Below are 19,584 nucleotides of genomic sequence, written 5' to 3' on the forward strand. Positions count from 1 at the left end.
ACAGCGCAGATGACGTGAATGAAACCAAAGGCCGTCTATTTGGACATCGGCCAAAGAGGAACTATGTGCAGGCTAAGGACAGACAGGTGAAAAGTCACTTGTCATTAAGTCTCGCTTAGCCCGGCTCCATTCCCGCCAAACATGATCTCAGCTCGGCCTGGTGACCTAAGCTCTCTCAGCAGCGACAGCTCTCCTCTTTGGTGCTGTACTGCACATACACTTCCACTGCTGCGGGCCCAGGACGACCCCCGGCACACTTCTGCTGCAAGACTTCTCACCACTGACCTCTCAGCAACTGAGGCTGCCGAGTCCCTCTGTGAGGAAGGTGGTGCTCAGCAGGAACAGGAAGGTGGCGCCACTCACCCTTGTTTTCCTTGTTGACATTCCCACTCGTCAGGTCGGCCAGCCAATTCAAAGGCGACGGGCTGGCTGGACAGGGAGGCTTCGCGCTGGCAGCTGGCTTAGAGGCTGCTTCCCCTCCCACCGTCGCTGGCTCCAAAGCTGAGGGACTTTGCTGGAGTACGGCACTGAGTGTCGGTCTTTCCCCCGCTAAGGAGGTCTGTGTTAAGTACAAAGGGAGCCTTTTGCGTAAGCTAAAGAATGGCATTTCTTTTTTCTTACTACCTTCACTGCTAAAATCCACCCCCCAATAAGAGATTCATCTCCAAAACACAGCTGTATCACCACAGAATTACTGTGGTGATAACTACTACTGCAGAAATGCTGCAGTAACAGCACATTCTCACTTTCAGATTCTAAGTATTACTAGTGAAAACACACAGTAACAATTCACACATACAAGGTATTTCACCTCCACCCTTAGTCCTTGTACACATTATGTACATCTTTGCACACATCCCTCTCACCCCATGTACTATGTGGATTTAAAATGGCAACTGTGTGTCAGTCTTCCCTAGAAAATTAGCCAGAATCCAGAACAAGCCCTCAAAACACGGTTGTTGAATGAGTAAAGTACATAGGAAAGGAAAGCTAGAATTTCAGAAGGAGACAGGACACAACGAAAGGAAAAATGCTCTTCTGAGTAAGCATTAAAGTGTGACAAGGAGCTCTTCAAAGTTAAGACATAAACCAAAACGGACAACATAAATTGAAAAGGACAAACTAGAAAGAGTTTATCACTTATTCTATTACTCAACTGGGTAGTTTGTGCAAATGTGAGAAGGAAAAAGGACACTGAAATTCCTGTGGTGGTCAAGACCCTTCTTTTCCCATGATGCACTGCTGTGTTGCCCATCCCTGCAGTTCTGATGAACAAGCCGAAGCACACCTGAATCCCTTCATGTGGGCCCAAGGAACACAACTAGGAAGCAGTGGGAAAAAATTCAAGTTCACCTCATGCTACCTTTGACACCCCAGCTCTATAAAAATGTGAAAGAATTTCTGATTCTTAAATACAACATGAGATCATGATCACTGGGCTGAGGGAAAGGGGGCCACTGAAGGTTATCACAGAGGAGGGAGAGTGGCCACCTGGAAGGGGCATGTGAGGGGCAAGGAAGGGATGGGCAGAGAACACTCATTTCATCTCCATCAACCCTTCACATAGCTGATGGATAAAACAGATTTAATAGTTAAACATTTTTAAAGCGTATCTGAATTAATTTTAATTCTGCAAAACACGAGACTTTAAGAATCCATACAAATCTGATAGCAATTTATTAGACTATAGCAAAGAAAATTTTTGCTTTTTCAAGAAACAAAAAGTATGAAATCTACTAATAGGAACCCATAAATGAGGCCCACAAGAGCAAATGGGGAAGAGAGAATAGGCTTCAGAATAAATTCTTTCCCTATTGACAGCTGTTGCCACTTTCCTTTAAAATACACTGATACGGGCTGGGGATATAGCTCAGTGGCATAAGCGCCTGCCTGGCAAGCACAAGGTGGTGAGCTCGATCCCTGGTACTGCAAAAAAAAAAAAATACACTGATAAGAGGGGGAAAGGAAGGGAAGAGAAAAAAATGAGAAAAGAAAAAAGAAACAAAGCTTTTGTAAATGAGGGAAGAGGGGTTGAAGGGAGGATAGCAGAATGGGGAAAAAGAATCAAGTTATATCACGTACATGTACAAATTCCCCATGACGAATGTGATCCTTATGTACACCTAAAACGTACCAGTAAACCTAATAAAAAACCACGATGGATATTCTTGGGTCATTTGAAAAACAGAAACACAAGGATGGTGCGTGTAGCACAAGCAGCAATACCTGTTTCAGGTCTTCCTTTGAGGGTGGCTTTGAAAAGAGTTTGAACTGCCTGTTTGAACACGGACAATTTGCCTTTATTCCCCATTTTACTCTTACTGAATGAACAATGTCTCCAACATCATAGAGGGCTGGGAAAAAAGCAGAGGCAAACATCTGAACGAAGATGTTAGGTGTTTTCAACCTCAACATTACAGGGCAGAGCAGACACTCCCCTGGGGAATCTTTTCTCACTAGCACGGTCTTCCATCCCCCCGTTTTATCCCACCTTCCCCAAAAGCATGGTCTCCTTTCTACAAAATTATCTACAAGCCCTTCATTAAAAAGTGCCAGGGCGATTTACACAACACAGTATAAAGTAAGGTTACCAAGTATGACACTACATACATGAAACTAAACTACCAGCCCCTGTGAAGAGAGGGAAAGAAAACCCCAGCACCACGTGGAATACCTTTGCCAGGAATGATCTGAGTAGGCATTAGGTTCTCCGGCTCATGTATCTGACTCTTCACACATCTCAGCCACGAGAAAGTCTTGTAGGTGGCCCCTGGAAACAATGGACTTGTGCTAACTGTTCTTGGTGCGCCTTGGCCCCTGCGCCTCCCAAGCCCACCCACCACTAATTAACCAAGGGCTCCACTCCAGCGTGCCAGCAAGCGGAGGGAATGGAGTCGGTTCTCACCCTGCTGGCAATTCTTCTTCTTCATGCGGTAGCAATCCACACACACCCCAAACCCACACCGAGGGCACACCCAGTGCAGGTTGAAGATGGTGGTGTCACACACGTCACACATTTCTCGAACACCTTTGACAGCTCGCTTCCAAGCAACCTGTCCTGCAAGAATCAATAAATCACTTAGTTATGGGGAGGAGAAACCTGACACCGACTGTGAGGGGCAGTGATTATTCCTCCCTGTGACCAGAGACCTCATTAACTCTGTCCAGCTTTATCAAACATGCTGCCTCGCTGAAGCTCTGCTGGATCCCCATCACGTGTGCTCTTTCAGCCTCCTGTCACGGCAGCTGCATCCTGACAGTCACAGTCCTGCCTCCCTAGGCTACTCAACATTCAAACAGAACCCTGCTCAGGCATATGCCTGTGGTCACACAGCAGGAGCACAGACACAGGGACCCCAGGCAGACATGCTAACCTGCTCCTGAATCCCACTGACAATCTGAAGGCAGCAAGGGCCAGGCTTTCTCCAAGGGAAAAGCCATTTCCTCGGATACACAAACCCAACGAGCGGCATGGACCACCAGGTTACTCACGCCCTCAATCCAACAAAAACCCCAGTGTGAGGGGGCCTGGAACGAACCACACATGAACTCGGCTGGGCACAGCAGTTCCTTCACTCAAGTTCTGTCAGTGCCAGTTGTGATGGACACAGGTGCAGTAGACTGTCCCTGAGGTACAATCCAGGAATCGACAGGCAGCCTCTTCCATTCTAGTAGCCAGAGATGGGGAGAGGCTCTTCCAAAGCAGGGCAGGCCATAGGACACCTCTCCCCAACAAGGAGGGGTATTCAGTCGGGTGATGACATTGGGTACAGAGCGCTTCAAGAAGTAGCAACGAAAGGGGACACTTTTGAGTCTGAGAAAGCCCAGTGTTGCTGACCAGAGACTCCCTTCAGGCCGCCAGTCTCTTTCCTAACAACCTTGGGTCAATACTGCTGCATTCTTGTTCCATGGAGATGGCTTTGTCCTAATTCTGTCTCTGCTGAGTTCATTCTTTCTGAATGACTGAACTCAACCCAAATAGCCGGACTTCAGCATACACCAAATTATTGCAAGTGCTAAGTGAACTTCTGACCCTCCACTGTAATGTAACAGCCCAGGCACAATACATAGGAGTTTGAGGCATGTACGAATGAGATTTTATGAACTTCACCTTAACCACCTGATTGTTGTTTTATTAGAATAGAGTCTTAGTTCCCTCAGTTATCCATATAACTGTTATTACTGAGAAAACAAAATAAAAGTCCAATTTTAGTACAAGTGCTGCGGAAGCGAGCACAGAATAAAAGTCCAATAGTAGAGGATCTGCTTCCTAATAGCAGATCAGAGGGGAAGCCCTCTGGTGGGTATGGGGGGCCTTTTCCAAATCATTCAGTGTTGTTTCTCTCGCCAGTCTGACCACATTGTCAAGAGGAAAGAGGAACAGGATAGTCAAAAAAAACAAAGAAAGATTAGTAAAATTTAAATCTGTAAGGAGGGTAGAGCTCCTTAATTATGGTCTTAAAACACAACTGCCAGTGTCTCTTAGTGTACCAGAGAAAAAAATAACCTGAAAGAGACACAGAAGGAGGAAGGGGAGGAGAGGGGGAGAGGAAGAGAAATCACCTACATAAATCAACCTTGCTGATTCAGGAGGGAAGCAACTATGTTCCAAGGAAGTGTTTCCACAGTACACTCATGTATGCATGTTTGTACTATCATGGAATTTATCTAAGGAATGTTTTTAAATCTATTCTACCCAAATGTATTTAATAAACAGTGTCTCTATTGAAAATGGAAAATTTGTATCACCTGTTCTAAACAGAGTGGGGAGGGGGCGTGGTTAAGGAGTCTCTATTGCCCAGGTAAAAAAGCTGCTCTTCCCTTCAGCGTTACTCAGTTTGTGCCAGGAGTCACAATCCCATGCCCTCCCCAGCTTTGGATTCCTGCTGCTGTTCCTTGTTCCTCGCTCTTGAGAAGCAACAGAATCCACATCTGTCTAATAATACCTTTGTGTATTTAAGCCAGAATCGTTAAGACTGGTGAGGATGCTTGTATTCAAACATACTTGGTTATGCACAGTAACCAGAGGACTAGAACAGGCCTGGCTCTTCATTTTGAACCACTTGGGAAATATACGATGATGGATGCCTCTGGCTGGGTATCTCTTTTCTACAGACAAAGGGAGAGGCATGCTGTCCTTCCAGACTTGAAATGTCACGCAGGAGACTTGGCTCAAATGTGTCACCCACACCATCGCCCGTGGTTTCTGGGCTGTCAGAGCAGCCAATGGAGGCCACAGGCACACATCCAGCTGAACCTCCAAGTATTCCCTCAAATGCTGATCGAACAGTCAGCTCCAACTGAGCTTGTGCCCATTCGCATGCCTGGGACCCAGCCCCACAGACTCAGCCTGGGTGGTCTAAGTGCAGCCTGTCCCTTGTTTTCTTCAGTGTTCTTGCCAAGACCCTTTGTCTGAAGCCTCACTCCCCTTTGGCAAGGCTGCAATCCTGGAGAGGTCAATACCTTGACCTTTCCTAACAAAAAGGAGCCACTCCTTTGCTAACTGTCCCAAAATAAACCCTAAAGGTTAAGTGGCTAGCTCAGGTGAAACCTATCACAAAAGGAAAAATGCAACATTACACCAAAGTAATCTGAACTTCTGGGGGAAAATGAAACCCTTGCAAATAGGGATTCTGGTGTCACTCAGAAACAAAAATCAAGTTGGACTCAAACATCCTACCCACTAAGAGATGCTCTTACTGTGTGGCTCAATAGTTGACATAGCTTCCTTTTCAGAAATCACCATTTGACAGAAGTGGTCTCCAATGTTGGCCAAGATATACTTTGCCGTGTCCAAATCAGTCCCCACAACATTTTTGGTCAAAGGCAGCCACAAGCCAATTGCTTCACTGTCGTACTTGTTTGGTGTTAAGAAGCCTTCTACCCGCAACACACCATGTTTATTGAATTGTAACCTAGGAGGAATGGAAAAAACACACAAAATTAATTTACATCTTGTAGTTATTATTTAAATACAATTAAATCAACAAATGTCTTTCAGTTTCCTTAATCTTCACAGCCAATTACAGCAACTCCCTGACTTAACATTCAAGTTGCAAACTTTCACACCTGAATGGACCTTGAATTATGAACATCTGTAGATGTGAACATACTGCAGAAGTAGCTCATGTGTCGCTGGACACTATCACATCTGTGCTGCTGTGTGCTCACTGTACAGTACAATAGTATATAGGCGTACAGTACTCAAAAAGAGCCTAGGATATCCAGAAGCCAGAGGAAAAGCAGCGGTGATGTGGAGAGGTAAAATAACTGAGGTTTTCTCCTAAAAGATAAGCTACAAAGGGAGAGGAAAGAGAAGGACAGACTGTATATTTTGTACTCAGCCAAGATATATATACTCATACTGCCTCCAGAGACAACTGTTCAACCTGATGGGATTTTTACTTAACAGCAAGAACAAGCAGAAGTTATGAACAAGCACAAGATATCACAGGTGAAAGCTGCCAACCAACAGAAGTGATGAACAATCTGGTCAGATGTGAACACAACCACTACTTTAAGAACAATGCTCTGCAAGAGAACAGAACTCTTAGGCAGTCACTGAAGCCAAGGCCACATTGATTTGGGAGAGTTTTTGGCACGCCCATGAAATCTTAAGCTTCGATTACATTTCAGGGTCCCAGAATGGGAGGAAGAGCTAAGGAAGTGGGCCTCAGAACCTAGGAAGTGAGACACAAAGCAGAACATGATTCTCAGTTTGCACGTTCAATACTCTTTAACACTTGGGTTTTATTTCTTTAAAACAAACTATGTATTAGTTTTAAATTTTCTGAAACACAACCAAGTATTTCCACAATTGGAGACATAAGAAACTGACATAAAACAGTGAAGCAGGTGTGACATGTGACAAGTGATTAAGTCTTACAGGAACAGAGAAGGAACTGTTAGCTAATATGAAGCTGACTTCATGGTAGAGACAGTAAATGAGCTTCACATGCGAGAAAGGGGGACATGAAGTAAGAGAAGCTATGTTCAGGAGACAGCATTCCACACAAAAGCAAGAAGAAGGTAAACTGGGAAACAAAAAACTGTTAGATTAAACCAATGCATTCTCACAGGAAAGAGTCAGGACACTGGAGAGGTGAGTTAGGACAGCATGCTGGCAGTACACTCATCCCCTCACTGGGCACTGGCAGCTATCCAAGCCTTTGAGACGAGAAGTATATTTGACACTTAACAGTTTCCACAACGGATGCACATGTATTTCTTACAGTTCAAAGGCGAGGTGCAAGTTTTTAACTGATAGCTCAAAGCAGAGGGTCATAAAACTAAAAAACAAGATTGAAAGCCTTTTTAAAAGGAGAGGGAACCAACTGGACCTAACAACTAAACCTTCCTGTTGAAGCCCTGCCCGTCCTCTTCTTTATCTACAGAAATTTAGTGGGGGACAAGTCTGACGAAGTTCATGACAGCCTAACGCTTCACTCTCAACATCAAGGAAAAAGTTAAATTATGATACTCTTTTACCAAAGAAGCGAGTCTGTTCTAGCTACTGCTAGATTGGCTTCCATTATGCAGCCCTAAGCAAAGGTCAAGAAGTCAAAAATGGAAAAGCACCTAAGCCATAAAATCAGTGATTTTTACATGGTCACAAAATCATGTTTTTGAAAAGCTCTAATAAAATTACGAAGGATAAAAGGAGGAAAAATTTACCACCGCCCTAAAATGCCTTTGCAACTGAACTCTAGTCTCTCTCTCATGGAGAGCCCCTCCCAATGACAGGAAATCAGGCCTACACAGGAATGCAGGGACTTGTAAAGGCATAACCACCGTATCACTTCCCCACAATATCTGTAATTCCAAATACATATGAATCTTACCATAGTGTGTAAGACGACTATCTCCTGAGGGGAAGCAGAACAGAGCTAACATTTACTGCCAACTACTGGGCCAGCTGTTTATCCAGAATATGTACTAACGTGTACATGTGAACATATGTTAACTACCACAGCTCTAAATGCTACCCACACACTGTATCATGTGCTTTTGCAATCTGCTCAAGAATGAATAGGGCAAAGAGTATCTAAAAATATATATATATACTTCACTACACAAGCCTAAATCCGGAAGTCATCAGCGCAGATGTAATTAATGATCTAAAATACCTGTGTGTTCAATTCAGCTCATCAACAAGCTTTGAAACTTAGCAGAACGAGCTGAACCTGAAAATATCCAGAATTTTGAGAAAGTGGACTGTATCTAAAGTTGACTCATACCCAGAAAAACAGTCATTTATGTCTCAAAAAACAAGGTTACCCTTTTCTTCACTTAGGCAAGAAAAGTTTAAATGAAGTATGACTTAAAAAAAAAATGACAATGTGTCTATAAAGTTCCAAAGAAATTTTTTTGTTGTTGTTGGGGCTCTTTCTGGGACAAGGTTTCACTCTGCAGCTCAGGCTGGCATCAAACTCACAGTGATTCTCCTGCCTCAGCCTCCCAAATCCTGGGATTATAGGTGTGTGCCACCACAGCAGACCTCAAGAAAATTCTTTTAAAGATATGCTTTTCCCTGCTGGCAAAGGAACAGAGGCAAGGATGCTTGAGCCCAGACAGTGGGGCACAGACATAGGCGTAACCTTCCTGAAGGGGGACTTGATAAAGTGCACACGCACACAAACACACGCACGAGCGTTCGTTCTGACCTAGTAATCCTTCCAAAGTGAACAGAGATGTAAACTAGGAGATCATCAATTCTGCATTACTTCTAGTAGCAAAAATACAAAATAATCTTGCTATCAGCAGGTGAACTGAGTCATCAAGCACTGATGCTAGGGCGTGGGGATGCGGCTCAGAGGAGGCCACCTGCCTAGTGCACACACGAGGCCCTGGGTCTGATCCCCCAGCACCGCAAACAAATGGAAGATGCTATAATGAAGTCTCATAGAAGTATGAACATGTTTTCAGGAAAAACAACGTAACCAAAAGGTTCCTACTATGCACCGACAAAGTACAACTCACAACAGCATATGCAGGACACCACCAGGGATTGCCGGAATACTATACGACCATTAAAAACACACTGAAAAGTTAGCAGTAGTTATTTATGGTGATTTTTCAGAACCTTCAGTATTTTTCTCTGATGTTAATTTTGGAAACATAAATTAGTGTTCTGAAGTTTCCTTGCTTTATTAAACAATTTTTTTGAAAAACACAAGGAAAAGAAAATATGCAGTTAAGACCTAGTTTCCCAAATCCAGAGATTAAAAATACAATCTCCACCTTTTTAGATTTACTGTTGACAGAAGAAAGGTATGCAACAGATTATCTGATCTCCTCCCACACACCTCACCTTCTGAAGTGGAAGAAGCGACAAAACACTGGCGAGTCCTTCTGCGGCTCCTTGTCCTTGCGCAGACTATCCAAGCGACACTCCCGGCACTTGGGCAGCTGTGCGACGATGTTCACACAGGAATCGTCCTGCACAAAGGCCTCACCACTCTGCTGCAGCTTCTTGAGTTTTGCTGGGTCTGTTAAAACCGACTTCCGGGCTGGGACTGGGAAAACAAAAGATAAAGGACACCAAAGTTCAGGTCTCTGATCATCTCACCAGTATTGGAATGAATTTTAAATAAAAAAGCCAATGCTCCCAAAGACAGAAAACCCTTCTCCACTCTTGATTTAGTTGTAATTTCTAAAACACAGCTCAAAGAACATAATTATCGGAACAACTGGAGAAGTTTTGTTCTCTTTACGTTTCTCATTTAGTGACTCCATTTGACAAACTAGACTTTCCAAATTGAACAGCCAGGCTCACAACTCCAGGAGAGCAAACTCTTTTTGTTCACAGCCCTGGCTGAAAAACACACAGAGGACTTTTCCAAATCAGATACTTAACGCAAACTCACTGTAGCGGGGCACACAGACACAGGTGTACCTCTTCAGAGGCCTAATTTGTTTTTGTGGTGATTGGTTCTGCCACTTTTCATACACAGAAAAGAATGGCCTGAGGTGTTCTTTTTATCCCTCTTTTTCTTTCTTTCTGGTTTTTTGAGACAGGGTCTCACTCACTGTGTAGTTCAGGCTGGCCTCAAACTAGTGGCAATCCTCCTGCCTCAGCCTCCTGAGGGCTGGGATTATAGTCGTGCACTACCACACTTGGCAAGGTGTGTTTTCTAACCACTCTTAACATTATAAAAACCAGTTAGTCTTCCTACTCAGTCATGTGCTCTAAGAAGCAAAGGCTATCTTCCAGATGCCTCCCAAAGGTGTCACTTCACTCCATGTGTTTTGAATCTTTGGCATAGCTATGGGCCACTCAGATTTAAGGGTACCAGCTAAAGACAGGATTCCAAGCACATTCGAGTTTAAGTTTTAACTCGCTATGAAAGGAGAACTGGAAAAAAATGTTAACACGTTACTAAAGAAGAAAAAGAGCAATGTGACAGCAAAGACCAATCATGGTATCCACCCAAATAACCCAGAAGGGAATCCATTCAGAAGCTAAGAGCCTGACTATTTCACAGAAAAGGCCTTTCCTCAGGGCCCAAGGGAACCCAGTAAAGGAAAGTAGGGCCTTAGGCAAACAGACAAAATACTAAACCAAACAGAAAACAACTTCTGGGGAACCAGTTGGGACAGAGGTGGGAAAGCCTAGTTCTGGACAAAACTGGAGTAAAGATTTCTAACCTAAGAAGCTTTTTACATAAATATCTTCAATAATTACATTACAGGTGATCTTATCTCTGACTTTTATTAGTGCATGTTTTCAGTTTTTAATGATTACACTCATCATGGCTAGTGGGCACATGCACGTAACACATCTTAATTTTTATGTCCCTTTCTCCTCCCTAGGTGAACTTCTTCAAGTAGAGCTAAAATACACAGTAAAATGCTAGCTGATGCTGTCAGTCTTTGACCCCTTAAACGCTCTTACTCAGTTAAGAGTGAAAGACAAGGTTCCCCAAGAAAAAAAAGAGAACGAAACGGGATTAGTAGTTCAAAGATGGTACTCAGATATTAAAGACATCATCCTCTGAAGCTGGACCATGTTCCCACCAAGCGTAACAAAGTCCAAAGGTCATCTTACCTGCTGTGTCCTGGCTTAAAAGAGAAAGCACCCAGAGATAAGCAAGCTGAACTGTCTACATTTAGCTCTTCAGTGAAGGGAGCAGTACCTGGTCCCACCACTGACCCTGGATTCAGAGCATAGCAGAGCCAAGAGAAAAAAGGGCAGCCCGCTTCTCATGAGTCACCCCTCTCATCTCTCTTATCTCTGGGGTGACAAGCACGGCACGCACGTTATTGTGTTTTTCTTTTAAGATAAGAGAACGTCATGCATGAATTATTTTTCCTAAACTAAAACCTCAGTATTCAGTTTAACTGCAGTGTTGGGACTTGGTGATAGGTGGGTTTGGGCTGCAGTCTGGGCACCTGGCCTTTAAAAAGGTTCACCATCACTGCTCCACCTCACCAGAAGAGGAGGCTATGCTGCCCCAGCTGTCTTTTGTTCTTAGTCCCTACATGCAGCCAGGAAGCCGAGCCCCTTCCCATTGAGGCTTTCCCTATGCACAGGGAGTACGAGTGGGCGCAGCTCAGAGACCCTGCTGGCCTGCGATCACTCTCCATCCTCAACCAGTCACTACAGATGGTAGGACGTGCAACTAGGGTTTCCCTTTCTTTTAAAGTCATGTTAGATGGGGAACAACCACACATCAGATGAAGTGAAACAAAGCTGGACTTGTGCATCTGCCACGCATTTGCCCAGCTTGCATTTTCACTGTCTCTTCATACAAATTAAAATGATTTGCTTCAAAACTAGCTGAGTGTGAAGGTTGATGACTCAAACATAAAGAAACAGAACAAATTTATCATTATGAATATTCACTTTCTTTGGGGAGTTATGTAACTCCTGAGGAATACGTAATCTTATGCAATTAATTTTATGTAAATTAATAGCCATTTAACTTGGGCCTCAAGAATGCAGAAGGTGGGTTAGAAGAGTCCCTAGGCAAAGAAAATGTGCGTTCTATTCCTCTAACTCTATACTAAATAGGTCCGCAAGTCAAATTCAACCACCCGACCTCTAGTTTCAGAGGCCTGTGGTAAAAAATAAAAAGCTAGTGCAGTTATGTTCATTTTATAACTGATCCAAGGGAACAGGGCTTTAAGATTAGCCCCGACTCTCAACATGTTGACACCATTTCATTCTCCTAATTCTAGAAACTACCACCACTGGGTGCACCCTTAAGCCTAACATGCCAGTAGGTACAAGATGAGTGCCCCTTATCGGAAGAGCTTAAGGCCAGAAGTACTGCAGATTTCTGAATGATGCTTTGGATTTGGAATATTTGCATATATATATATATATATATAATGAGATATCTTGGGGATAAGACCGAAGTCTACATACAAAAGTCACCAACATTTCACATATACCTTAACTGGCACAGGTTGAAAGTAATCAGATTCAGTATTTTTAGTGCATCTGTATTTTGACTGCAACTCATCACATGAGATCAGATATAAAATTTTCCACTTGGCACGTCATGCTGGCACTGAGTTTCAGATTTGGAAACACTTTTGATACTGGACTTTTGAATTAGGGATGTTCTAAATAACATTCCTAAGTTAGCTGCATGAAATAAAATACAGCATCACTTTCCCTATAAGAAAAGTTTGGCATGCTTAGTGCTCAGGACTACCCCTTAGGCAGCAGAGACTGCCTGACTTTCCAGTCCTGTGTTCACCCAAAAGTCTCTTTTCCAGAGTGATGATGCAATTCTGCATCTGCATTTTAAAATTTCACATTCAAGCTACTTGTGTGAATATGACGTATCACCTCTTCTCCAACCTAGATGTTACAGAAAGATCAGCAATAGCCTAAAGGTAATCACCATATCACTAATTTAATGTAATAGCATTACAGTACCACAAAAATATGTTCTTACCATCAAAAATTGGAATCCATCTAATTACCCACCTAACAGAAACCAGTTAAGTCATATGGTAAAAGCATAAAGTAGAATCCTTGCAGCTTTAAAATGTTAACTGATACTTATGCTAATTCACATGGTTAAAACTATTGGCCTGGATCCATTTGATTAATACAGCTTATGTAAACTTCCTACAAAGTCATATTAGGACAAGAAACTCATCTACCACCTCTTACCTTCTACCAAAAAAGGTATTTAAAAACACTCACCATTCTGGATTTTATTGTTGCTTCTTGTACAACAGCTTTCATTGTCTACTTTCACTGAAGTTTCCTTTAAATTCTGTGGCCGGCAACCTAAAGTTGAAGATTCTACCTTGTTTTCTGGACAGCCACGAGGGCTAGCACTATTAACAGCTGCTGTCGCTTCTGGCTTATTGGGAAGAACATCGGATGTGGAAGGTGCATGTTCTAGGTGCTTTTGCAGTTCAGGAGTACTGGCAATCTCCAATTCTGCCTTAGAAGTCTTTGTACATAAGCTCTCCTTAGCAAGGCCAGTCAATGGCTGTGGAATAGATTCCGATCTGTTTTCCTGATCACTGTTTGTCTTAGGCTGGGTACAACCGCTTTTGGGTTCACTCAGAATTTTCAAGTCTCCAGTTCCAACCTGAGAAGACTTTGAAGAGAGCAACCCTGCTTTGCAGACATCTGGTTTTATTCTCAGTATTTCAGGCTTTGTGTTTAGACAGGAAGAAAGTTCTTCTGGTAAACTCTGCTTATGGCAGCTGAAAAACATAATATGGAAAACTAGCATCCAGGCCTCTATCTCTTTCCATCCAAAACCAATTGTTTGGTACCCTACAGCAACCAGCACAAAAGAGAAAAGAAACTGCTTATTGCAGAGAGTTTAGAATAGGTTTCTGTGAATTGCAGTTATAAGTAATCAGTCAATTCTACCCAAAAGTATCTTAAACACTCAGAAAGATAGAAGCCCAAACTCTGGCTGCATGTTCTCATAAAGCTCTAACAACTTTAGTTCTACTTCTTATAGCACAATGCACCTTAGCTTTCCCTTAAAATAAGCAGCGTCACATAAAACCAAGAAATATACTTGGCAATTGAAAAGCTCAGTGGGTATTCAAAGTGTCAAAATTAAAAGCTGGTGTAGGACCAACTACACAAGTTTCTTTTCTTCCTTTTTTTTTTTAAATTTCAGAGAAACATCTACTGAATTCTCCTGTCTTAGATAATGAATATTAAATTTAAATTTCAAAAATAAAACTAGTATTCTTGTTGTTTGCCAAGACTTAGAAATTCAATTTCATGGTAGGCAAATGTGTCAAGATAAAAATTTTAAAATGTTCTGTATATCAGAAATTCTAGAGAGCCCTTCAGAGGCAATCACTACTTTGAAGATAACAATATACAATATAATAACCACTGTTAATTTCCTATCATCTTGTTTTGAAATTCTGTATCTTTTTTTTTTCTTTTTAAAATTAAAAAAAACCTAATCATAAACCACCAACAGCACAAAACCCCGTGCTATGAACATCATACAAGCAGAGGTGGTCAGGACCAAAGCAAATACAATACCCACCTGCTTTCCTGCCTGTTTAGAGAATTATTTGGCTGCACAACCCCACCCCTACATCTTTCTAGAGGTTCCCTGAGGAGCTTGCTTCTCCCACATTCAGCCTAGGGTTCTTAGCCACCAAAACAACGCTTCTGTTTCTATTCTATTTCGTTTTTCCAGCTTCTAACACATGATCTCACCTGGAAAAACTTATGTACACATTCAGGTGAGAAATCTTTGCTTGGATGTCACTGCGGTGACTGCTGTGTCACCAACCCCCAAGCTCCCTAGGAGGTGTCCACTTCCCTCACAGTGAACCAACATGCTCACCTGTTCTGCCACCTTTCTGCAGTCCTCCAAACCTACTGTGTTCCATACCAGTCTCTCTGACCCACGTCTTAGGCCCTGATAACCACCTGTACCGGCCACTGCCACTGCCCTGAAGGGAGCCTTCCTCCTCCCTCAAACTTATGCCCCTTTAAATCTCTTATTAAACATATTTCTTACTCATCTGCCTCAGCTGTAAATTAGTAACAGTATCACCATCACCTACAGCTACTGCTCCTATTCCTATTCTTAGAATCTCCTCTACTGCTGCATTCTTTACCTGTGCTTGGGGTCCCCTCCCATCTAGGTTAACCCTCACTGAAGTCAGGTCTTCCTCTTTACACTCCCTCTGACCTCAGCCTTCCATACACAACCAATCTGCTCCCTTGTCCTTGAAAGCAGACACCTATTCTCCAAAGGTGAGCAGTATTTCAACTGAGCCGTCACACGTCCTCTGAAGGCACATCCCCTTCCCTTCTCCGCTGTCTTCCACACTCCATGTGCCTTCTACACTCTCTCCTCTGAAGCGACCTGATCCATCTCTCCTCTTGGAAAATTTTACCAAAACAAATTCCCTTGGCAACCAGAGACAGGAATAATGAACCATAACTACAACGATTTTTTATTACTATGATCAAACATCATTAACGAAGCACTACTCACCCTTGAGGAATTTTTGCTCCAAGGTTAGGTGGAGAATTGGCAGCTTGGGGAGTATTCTGCTGTCTTGGGTCCTTACTAGGTGGAGTTGCTGCAGTACAGCCGAGCAGGATCTCCTTAAACACTGCTGTGGGAACAGACTGTACAGGACACACACTGGGAGAGGCCTAAAAAATATCAAACCAACAGATATTAAAAGGAACGTCTAAGAAATTACGAAGTGCTAGCATGACTTAAGATGATTTGCTGGTTTACTAGTGAATAAGCTTTATCCCATCACCAAATAAAAGATCAGCACAGTTAACACATGATAATCACACAATTAAGTATTCATATGTAAAGGCTATAAACAAATTGCTTCAGCTTTTCAGAGAACTTAAGTACTCCTGTAAAAGATCACAGGCTGATCTTTTTCAAGTTTGTCATTATGCTGGGAAAAGTCATGTAGCCATTACTTTACCGGTACAAGGCACAGAAGTGAACTTTTAAGTGACAGTCTTAAAGGTGGCTGCTTCACATGCAATCATTTAGACATGACCTGAGTGCCCATCACGCACCTACTGCGCAGACTGGCAGCAGACCAGACCACATACGATTCCTGTAGGCAGTGGCGCCTACTGGGTACCAAGATAAGCCTTTGCAATGCAAAAGGTTGAGGACACGGTTCTCGGTCTTACTGGCTCATCAAGTCACAAAGGTCATCCCCAAGCTGCAAAAAATATTAGGTCATGACAAGCCCATGGAACACGGGTGGGACAACTTTTCTCCTTCCCTCCTCACAATTTCACCTCTACAAAAATACAAATATTGATCCACTTCTAACCACCTTATACTATGCTAGCCACAAAAATAAACTTTCCACCATGAAAACAGGAAGAGAAAACCTGGAGACAACTAGATATTCCATGGCTGAACTGCATGTCCTCCTCCTGCCGTCTTCCCATGGGCTCTGCATCTATGCCTAAGTCACACATCTTTCTGTCACCTCTTTCACACTGCAATGACCTTTGCCTTGCCACCAAAGCTAAACTTCAAGAATCTTCAAAAGCTCTTCATCTTGTAGTAACTTCTAAAATTTAATGCAGAACTTTCGTAGGTTTTTAAAACCTACAATTCTAAAAATATTTATATGTTGCTTACTCATGATTTTTTTCCTTAGACATTTACTCTGGCAGCCTTGAAAAAAGTATTATAAGCTAAACAGAAATAAGTAAAAATTAAGCCAAGCACACTGGCATACACCTGTAATTTCAGCTACTCAGGAGGCTGAGGCAGGAGAATTACCTGAGCTCAGGAGTTCTAGGCCAGCCTGGGCAACAAAGCAAGATTCTGCCTCAAAAAAACAAAACAAAATCCACAGAACTACCTAAAAAAAAAAAAGGACTTCATCACTATCTAAGTTTTGGCATAGCTTCAAACTATTTTTAAATACTAACTTTTAAATACTAACTGATCATACGTTATATTACTCTGTCAACTAAATTTCTGTTAAATATTAGTTTAGTGTTCATCAAAAGATAAAGTCTGCCTGCTGTTTGATTTGGTTTTGTTTTTTGGAGGAAAAGAGATGACTATATGCTTGGGATCCTTTACACTTCTCTAGGTCCTTTTCCTAACCCTTTAAATGAAGAAATTAAATTAACTGATTTCTAAAAGGTCCCTTCAGGCTATATGATATTACAATTCTCTGGAAATCCCCTATTAAAAGCTTAGCTTGCCAAAGCTTAACTGTCAAATCATTACAAAATGCTTATTCAAGGCTCGCTTTCACCACGCATCACCTCCTACCTACCCTCTTCCTCTCTGGATACATTTAAAGTTGATGCACTGACACCCTCCCTTAAATTACTCTCCTAAGAGTAATGCATTTATGAGATTTAGAATACAAACTTATGCATAAATTCTTATCTGTACCATGTCCATCAAGCTGCTCAAGTAAAAACTAAACCTCTCCCTTTCTCATTTCCTATATCCAGTCAAATCAGTAACTCCTGCCCCGACATCAAAAGGACTTACTGCATCTATCCATTATTTTGCATGCCAACACTATCGCCACCTTTCTCCTATCCTCCGTGTCTCCTAACTAGCCAGACTTTCTTCTATTCTTGCTCATCCTCCACCTCTTACTGAATCAGAGCCATCTTTATAAAACCTGACGCTTCACCACCTTACAAGTACCCCATGTGGCCCAGGCTCCTGTCAACTCCCATGCCCCCATCTCATTTCACCCCTCCTTGCAGACAGTACCCCAACTACACTGGCTTCCTCTCTGGGCAGGTCTTTGTAACTTGCTATTCCCTCTGCCTGCAGTTTTGAGAAGCTGGCTAGTCCCTTCCATTCACCTGCATTTGCTCAAATGTCACTTCCTCAGAATCCTACATTATTCATCCCACAGTAGTGCTCCACTTATTCTTTATCATATTCCTACGGTTATATCACACCACAGATCACACTGGGAAAAGACCTCCCACGTAATTACTGTCAGTCTCCTCACAATGGACTGTGCATTCCTTATGGCGGAAGCCCCACTGCTGGGTATCAGACCACATCAAGCCAGACACATGCCTGATGCTCAATAAATAACACTGGTGGAATGAAAGTATTGTATAAATGAATGAACATGGTTAGTACTTTGTATATTTAAATGGCCATAAATAATTCTTACGAGTTACCTGAAGAGACAGGCAGTAGTAATGCTCACCACTGTAGATCAGTGTCTCCCACATATAAAAGATCCATAAATATTTATTGGGAGGAGGGAGAGACAGAGGGAATGAAAGAAGGAATCTGCTGTTTCGGTGATGGTGATTCACCATACCATAGAAAGGGCTTGGGAGGAGTGGAAACGGTGCTGTGGTCAAGATTATTCCATTTTAGGGATAGATCTTCATTTGGATTGAATCTCTGACACTTTTGATACATTAATCTCATTCATGAAATGAGAATAATAAAGCATACTTTACATGGCTGTGCTTTTACCATAGTTCTTGGCCCAAAATAACATGAATTTTAGAGATGAGCACTCTTAGAACAAAAATATTATAAAAAGTTTCCAGTCCTGTCACCATGTGATATGATCAGAAATACTTAAGGGTTTTTAGAAACTGAAGATATCCCTCTACAACTCTCCTAAGGTTTAGCTCCAAAGGGATAGAACTGATTCCCAAACCCGTCTTCATGTGCACACCTCTGCACCAGCCTCTGACTCAACAAAGGGTCAAAGTTTCTTCTTACCTGAACAGTTTTCCCTGAAGGTCTTCTATACCAGTCATGGCAATAGTTCCTCCCTGCCAGCAGACGGAGATAATATAATTGAGTGTATGATAGTATTCTAAAAAGGACACTGCTGGCACACGCCCCTCAGCAGACTCTCCCAATTAACCAAGCAACATCCACTGTAACTCTGAGGAAGAGTCTGCTAGGCAGAGAAGACCTTCAAGGAGCCAGATGCCACTGGCAAACAGGTTTACCTTAACCGAAAGTACTCATTGAGACACACTAGTGTCTTGTTGACCTAATCCCAAACTCCTGTCTTCCAAACACCACCAGGAAAGAAATCCTGTGCAGTTCAACCCATCTGAGAAGGGCAGTTAGAATCATGCCAAGAGCATTACTATACTCACCTTTCACTCACACATTTACATTAACTCGCTTTTTCTCCCCTGCTTCCTTTACCTCTTCAGCCCTCTTGTAATCTAGGCCATGCACAAAACTTGCCTGATTACAATAATCTCCCAGGATGAGAAAGAATACTGATATGGGCAAATGTTCATAAGGGAACCAAGGAGGCTACAAAAGAGTAAAATCCTTACTTAAAAAACAAACAAAAAACAGAGAAAGGGGGGAAGTATTCCAAAGTGTGAATAAGGTCTCTGAGAAATGCATTACAAATGATTTTTTTTGCTTTACCGTACTTTTCTGAGAAAGTTTCTTTTAATATATTCCCTGCCCTACAAGTTTCAGTCAGGCGGAAGATAGTATTATATACATATATGTTACCACTTTTTACGAGCACCTCCTTGAAGGTTAAAAATGTTCCTGCTCACCCATCTTTCCCACTGCTAACCAACTCAGTACTTAGAAGGTATGCCCTTCCTCCTTCCAGAATCCTGGCCCTCACACCATCTTT

General features: G+C 42.4%; 1 protein-coding gene across 5 annotated transcripts in view; it reads right to left on the minus strand.

Moving 5' to 3' along the window:
• Window positions 1–19,584, minus strand: part of Kdm3a (lysine (K)-specific demethylase 3A) — a 54,224-nt gene that overhangs the window by 19,127 nt on the left and 15,513 nt on the right. For all 5 annotated transcript variants that reach the window (XR_001234176.1, XR_001234175.1, XM_005385394.2 and 2 more), the window contains exons 9-16: window positions 15,459–15,622; window positions 13,163–13,677; window positions 9,311–9,515; window positions 5,701–5,915; window positions 2,906–3,058; window positions 2,675–2,770; window positions 2,227–2,354; window positions 364–559 (exon numbers count right to left, since the gene is read on the minus strand). Coding sequence is in view for 3 of the 5 variants with exons in the window: in XM_005385394.2 (XP_005385451.1) it covers window positions 364–559; window positions 2,227–2,354; window positions 2,675–2,770; window positions 2,906–3,058; window positions 5,701–5,915; window positions 9,311–9,515; window positions 13,163–13,677; window positions 15,459–15,622 (1,672 nt within the window). In the remaining 2 variants the exon portion in view is untranslated. The remainder of the gene's footprint in view (window positions 1–363; window positions 560–2,226; window positions 2,355–2,674; window positions 2,771–2,905; window positions 3,059–5,700; window positions 5,916–9,310; window positions 9,516–13,162; window positions 13,678–15,458; window positions 15,623–19,584) is intronic.

This window comes from Chinchilla lanigera, unplaced genomic scaffold, assembly GCF_000276665.1.
Source record: "Chinchilla lanigera isolate Chin_1 unplaced genomic scaffold, ChiLan1.0 scaffold00023, whole genome shotgun sequence".
Lineage (NCBI taxonomy): Eukaryota > Metazoa > Chordata > Mammalia > Rodentia > Chinchillidae > Chinchilla > Chinchilla lanigera.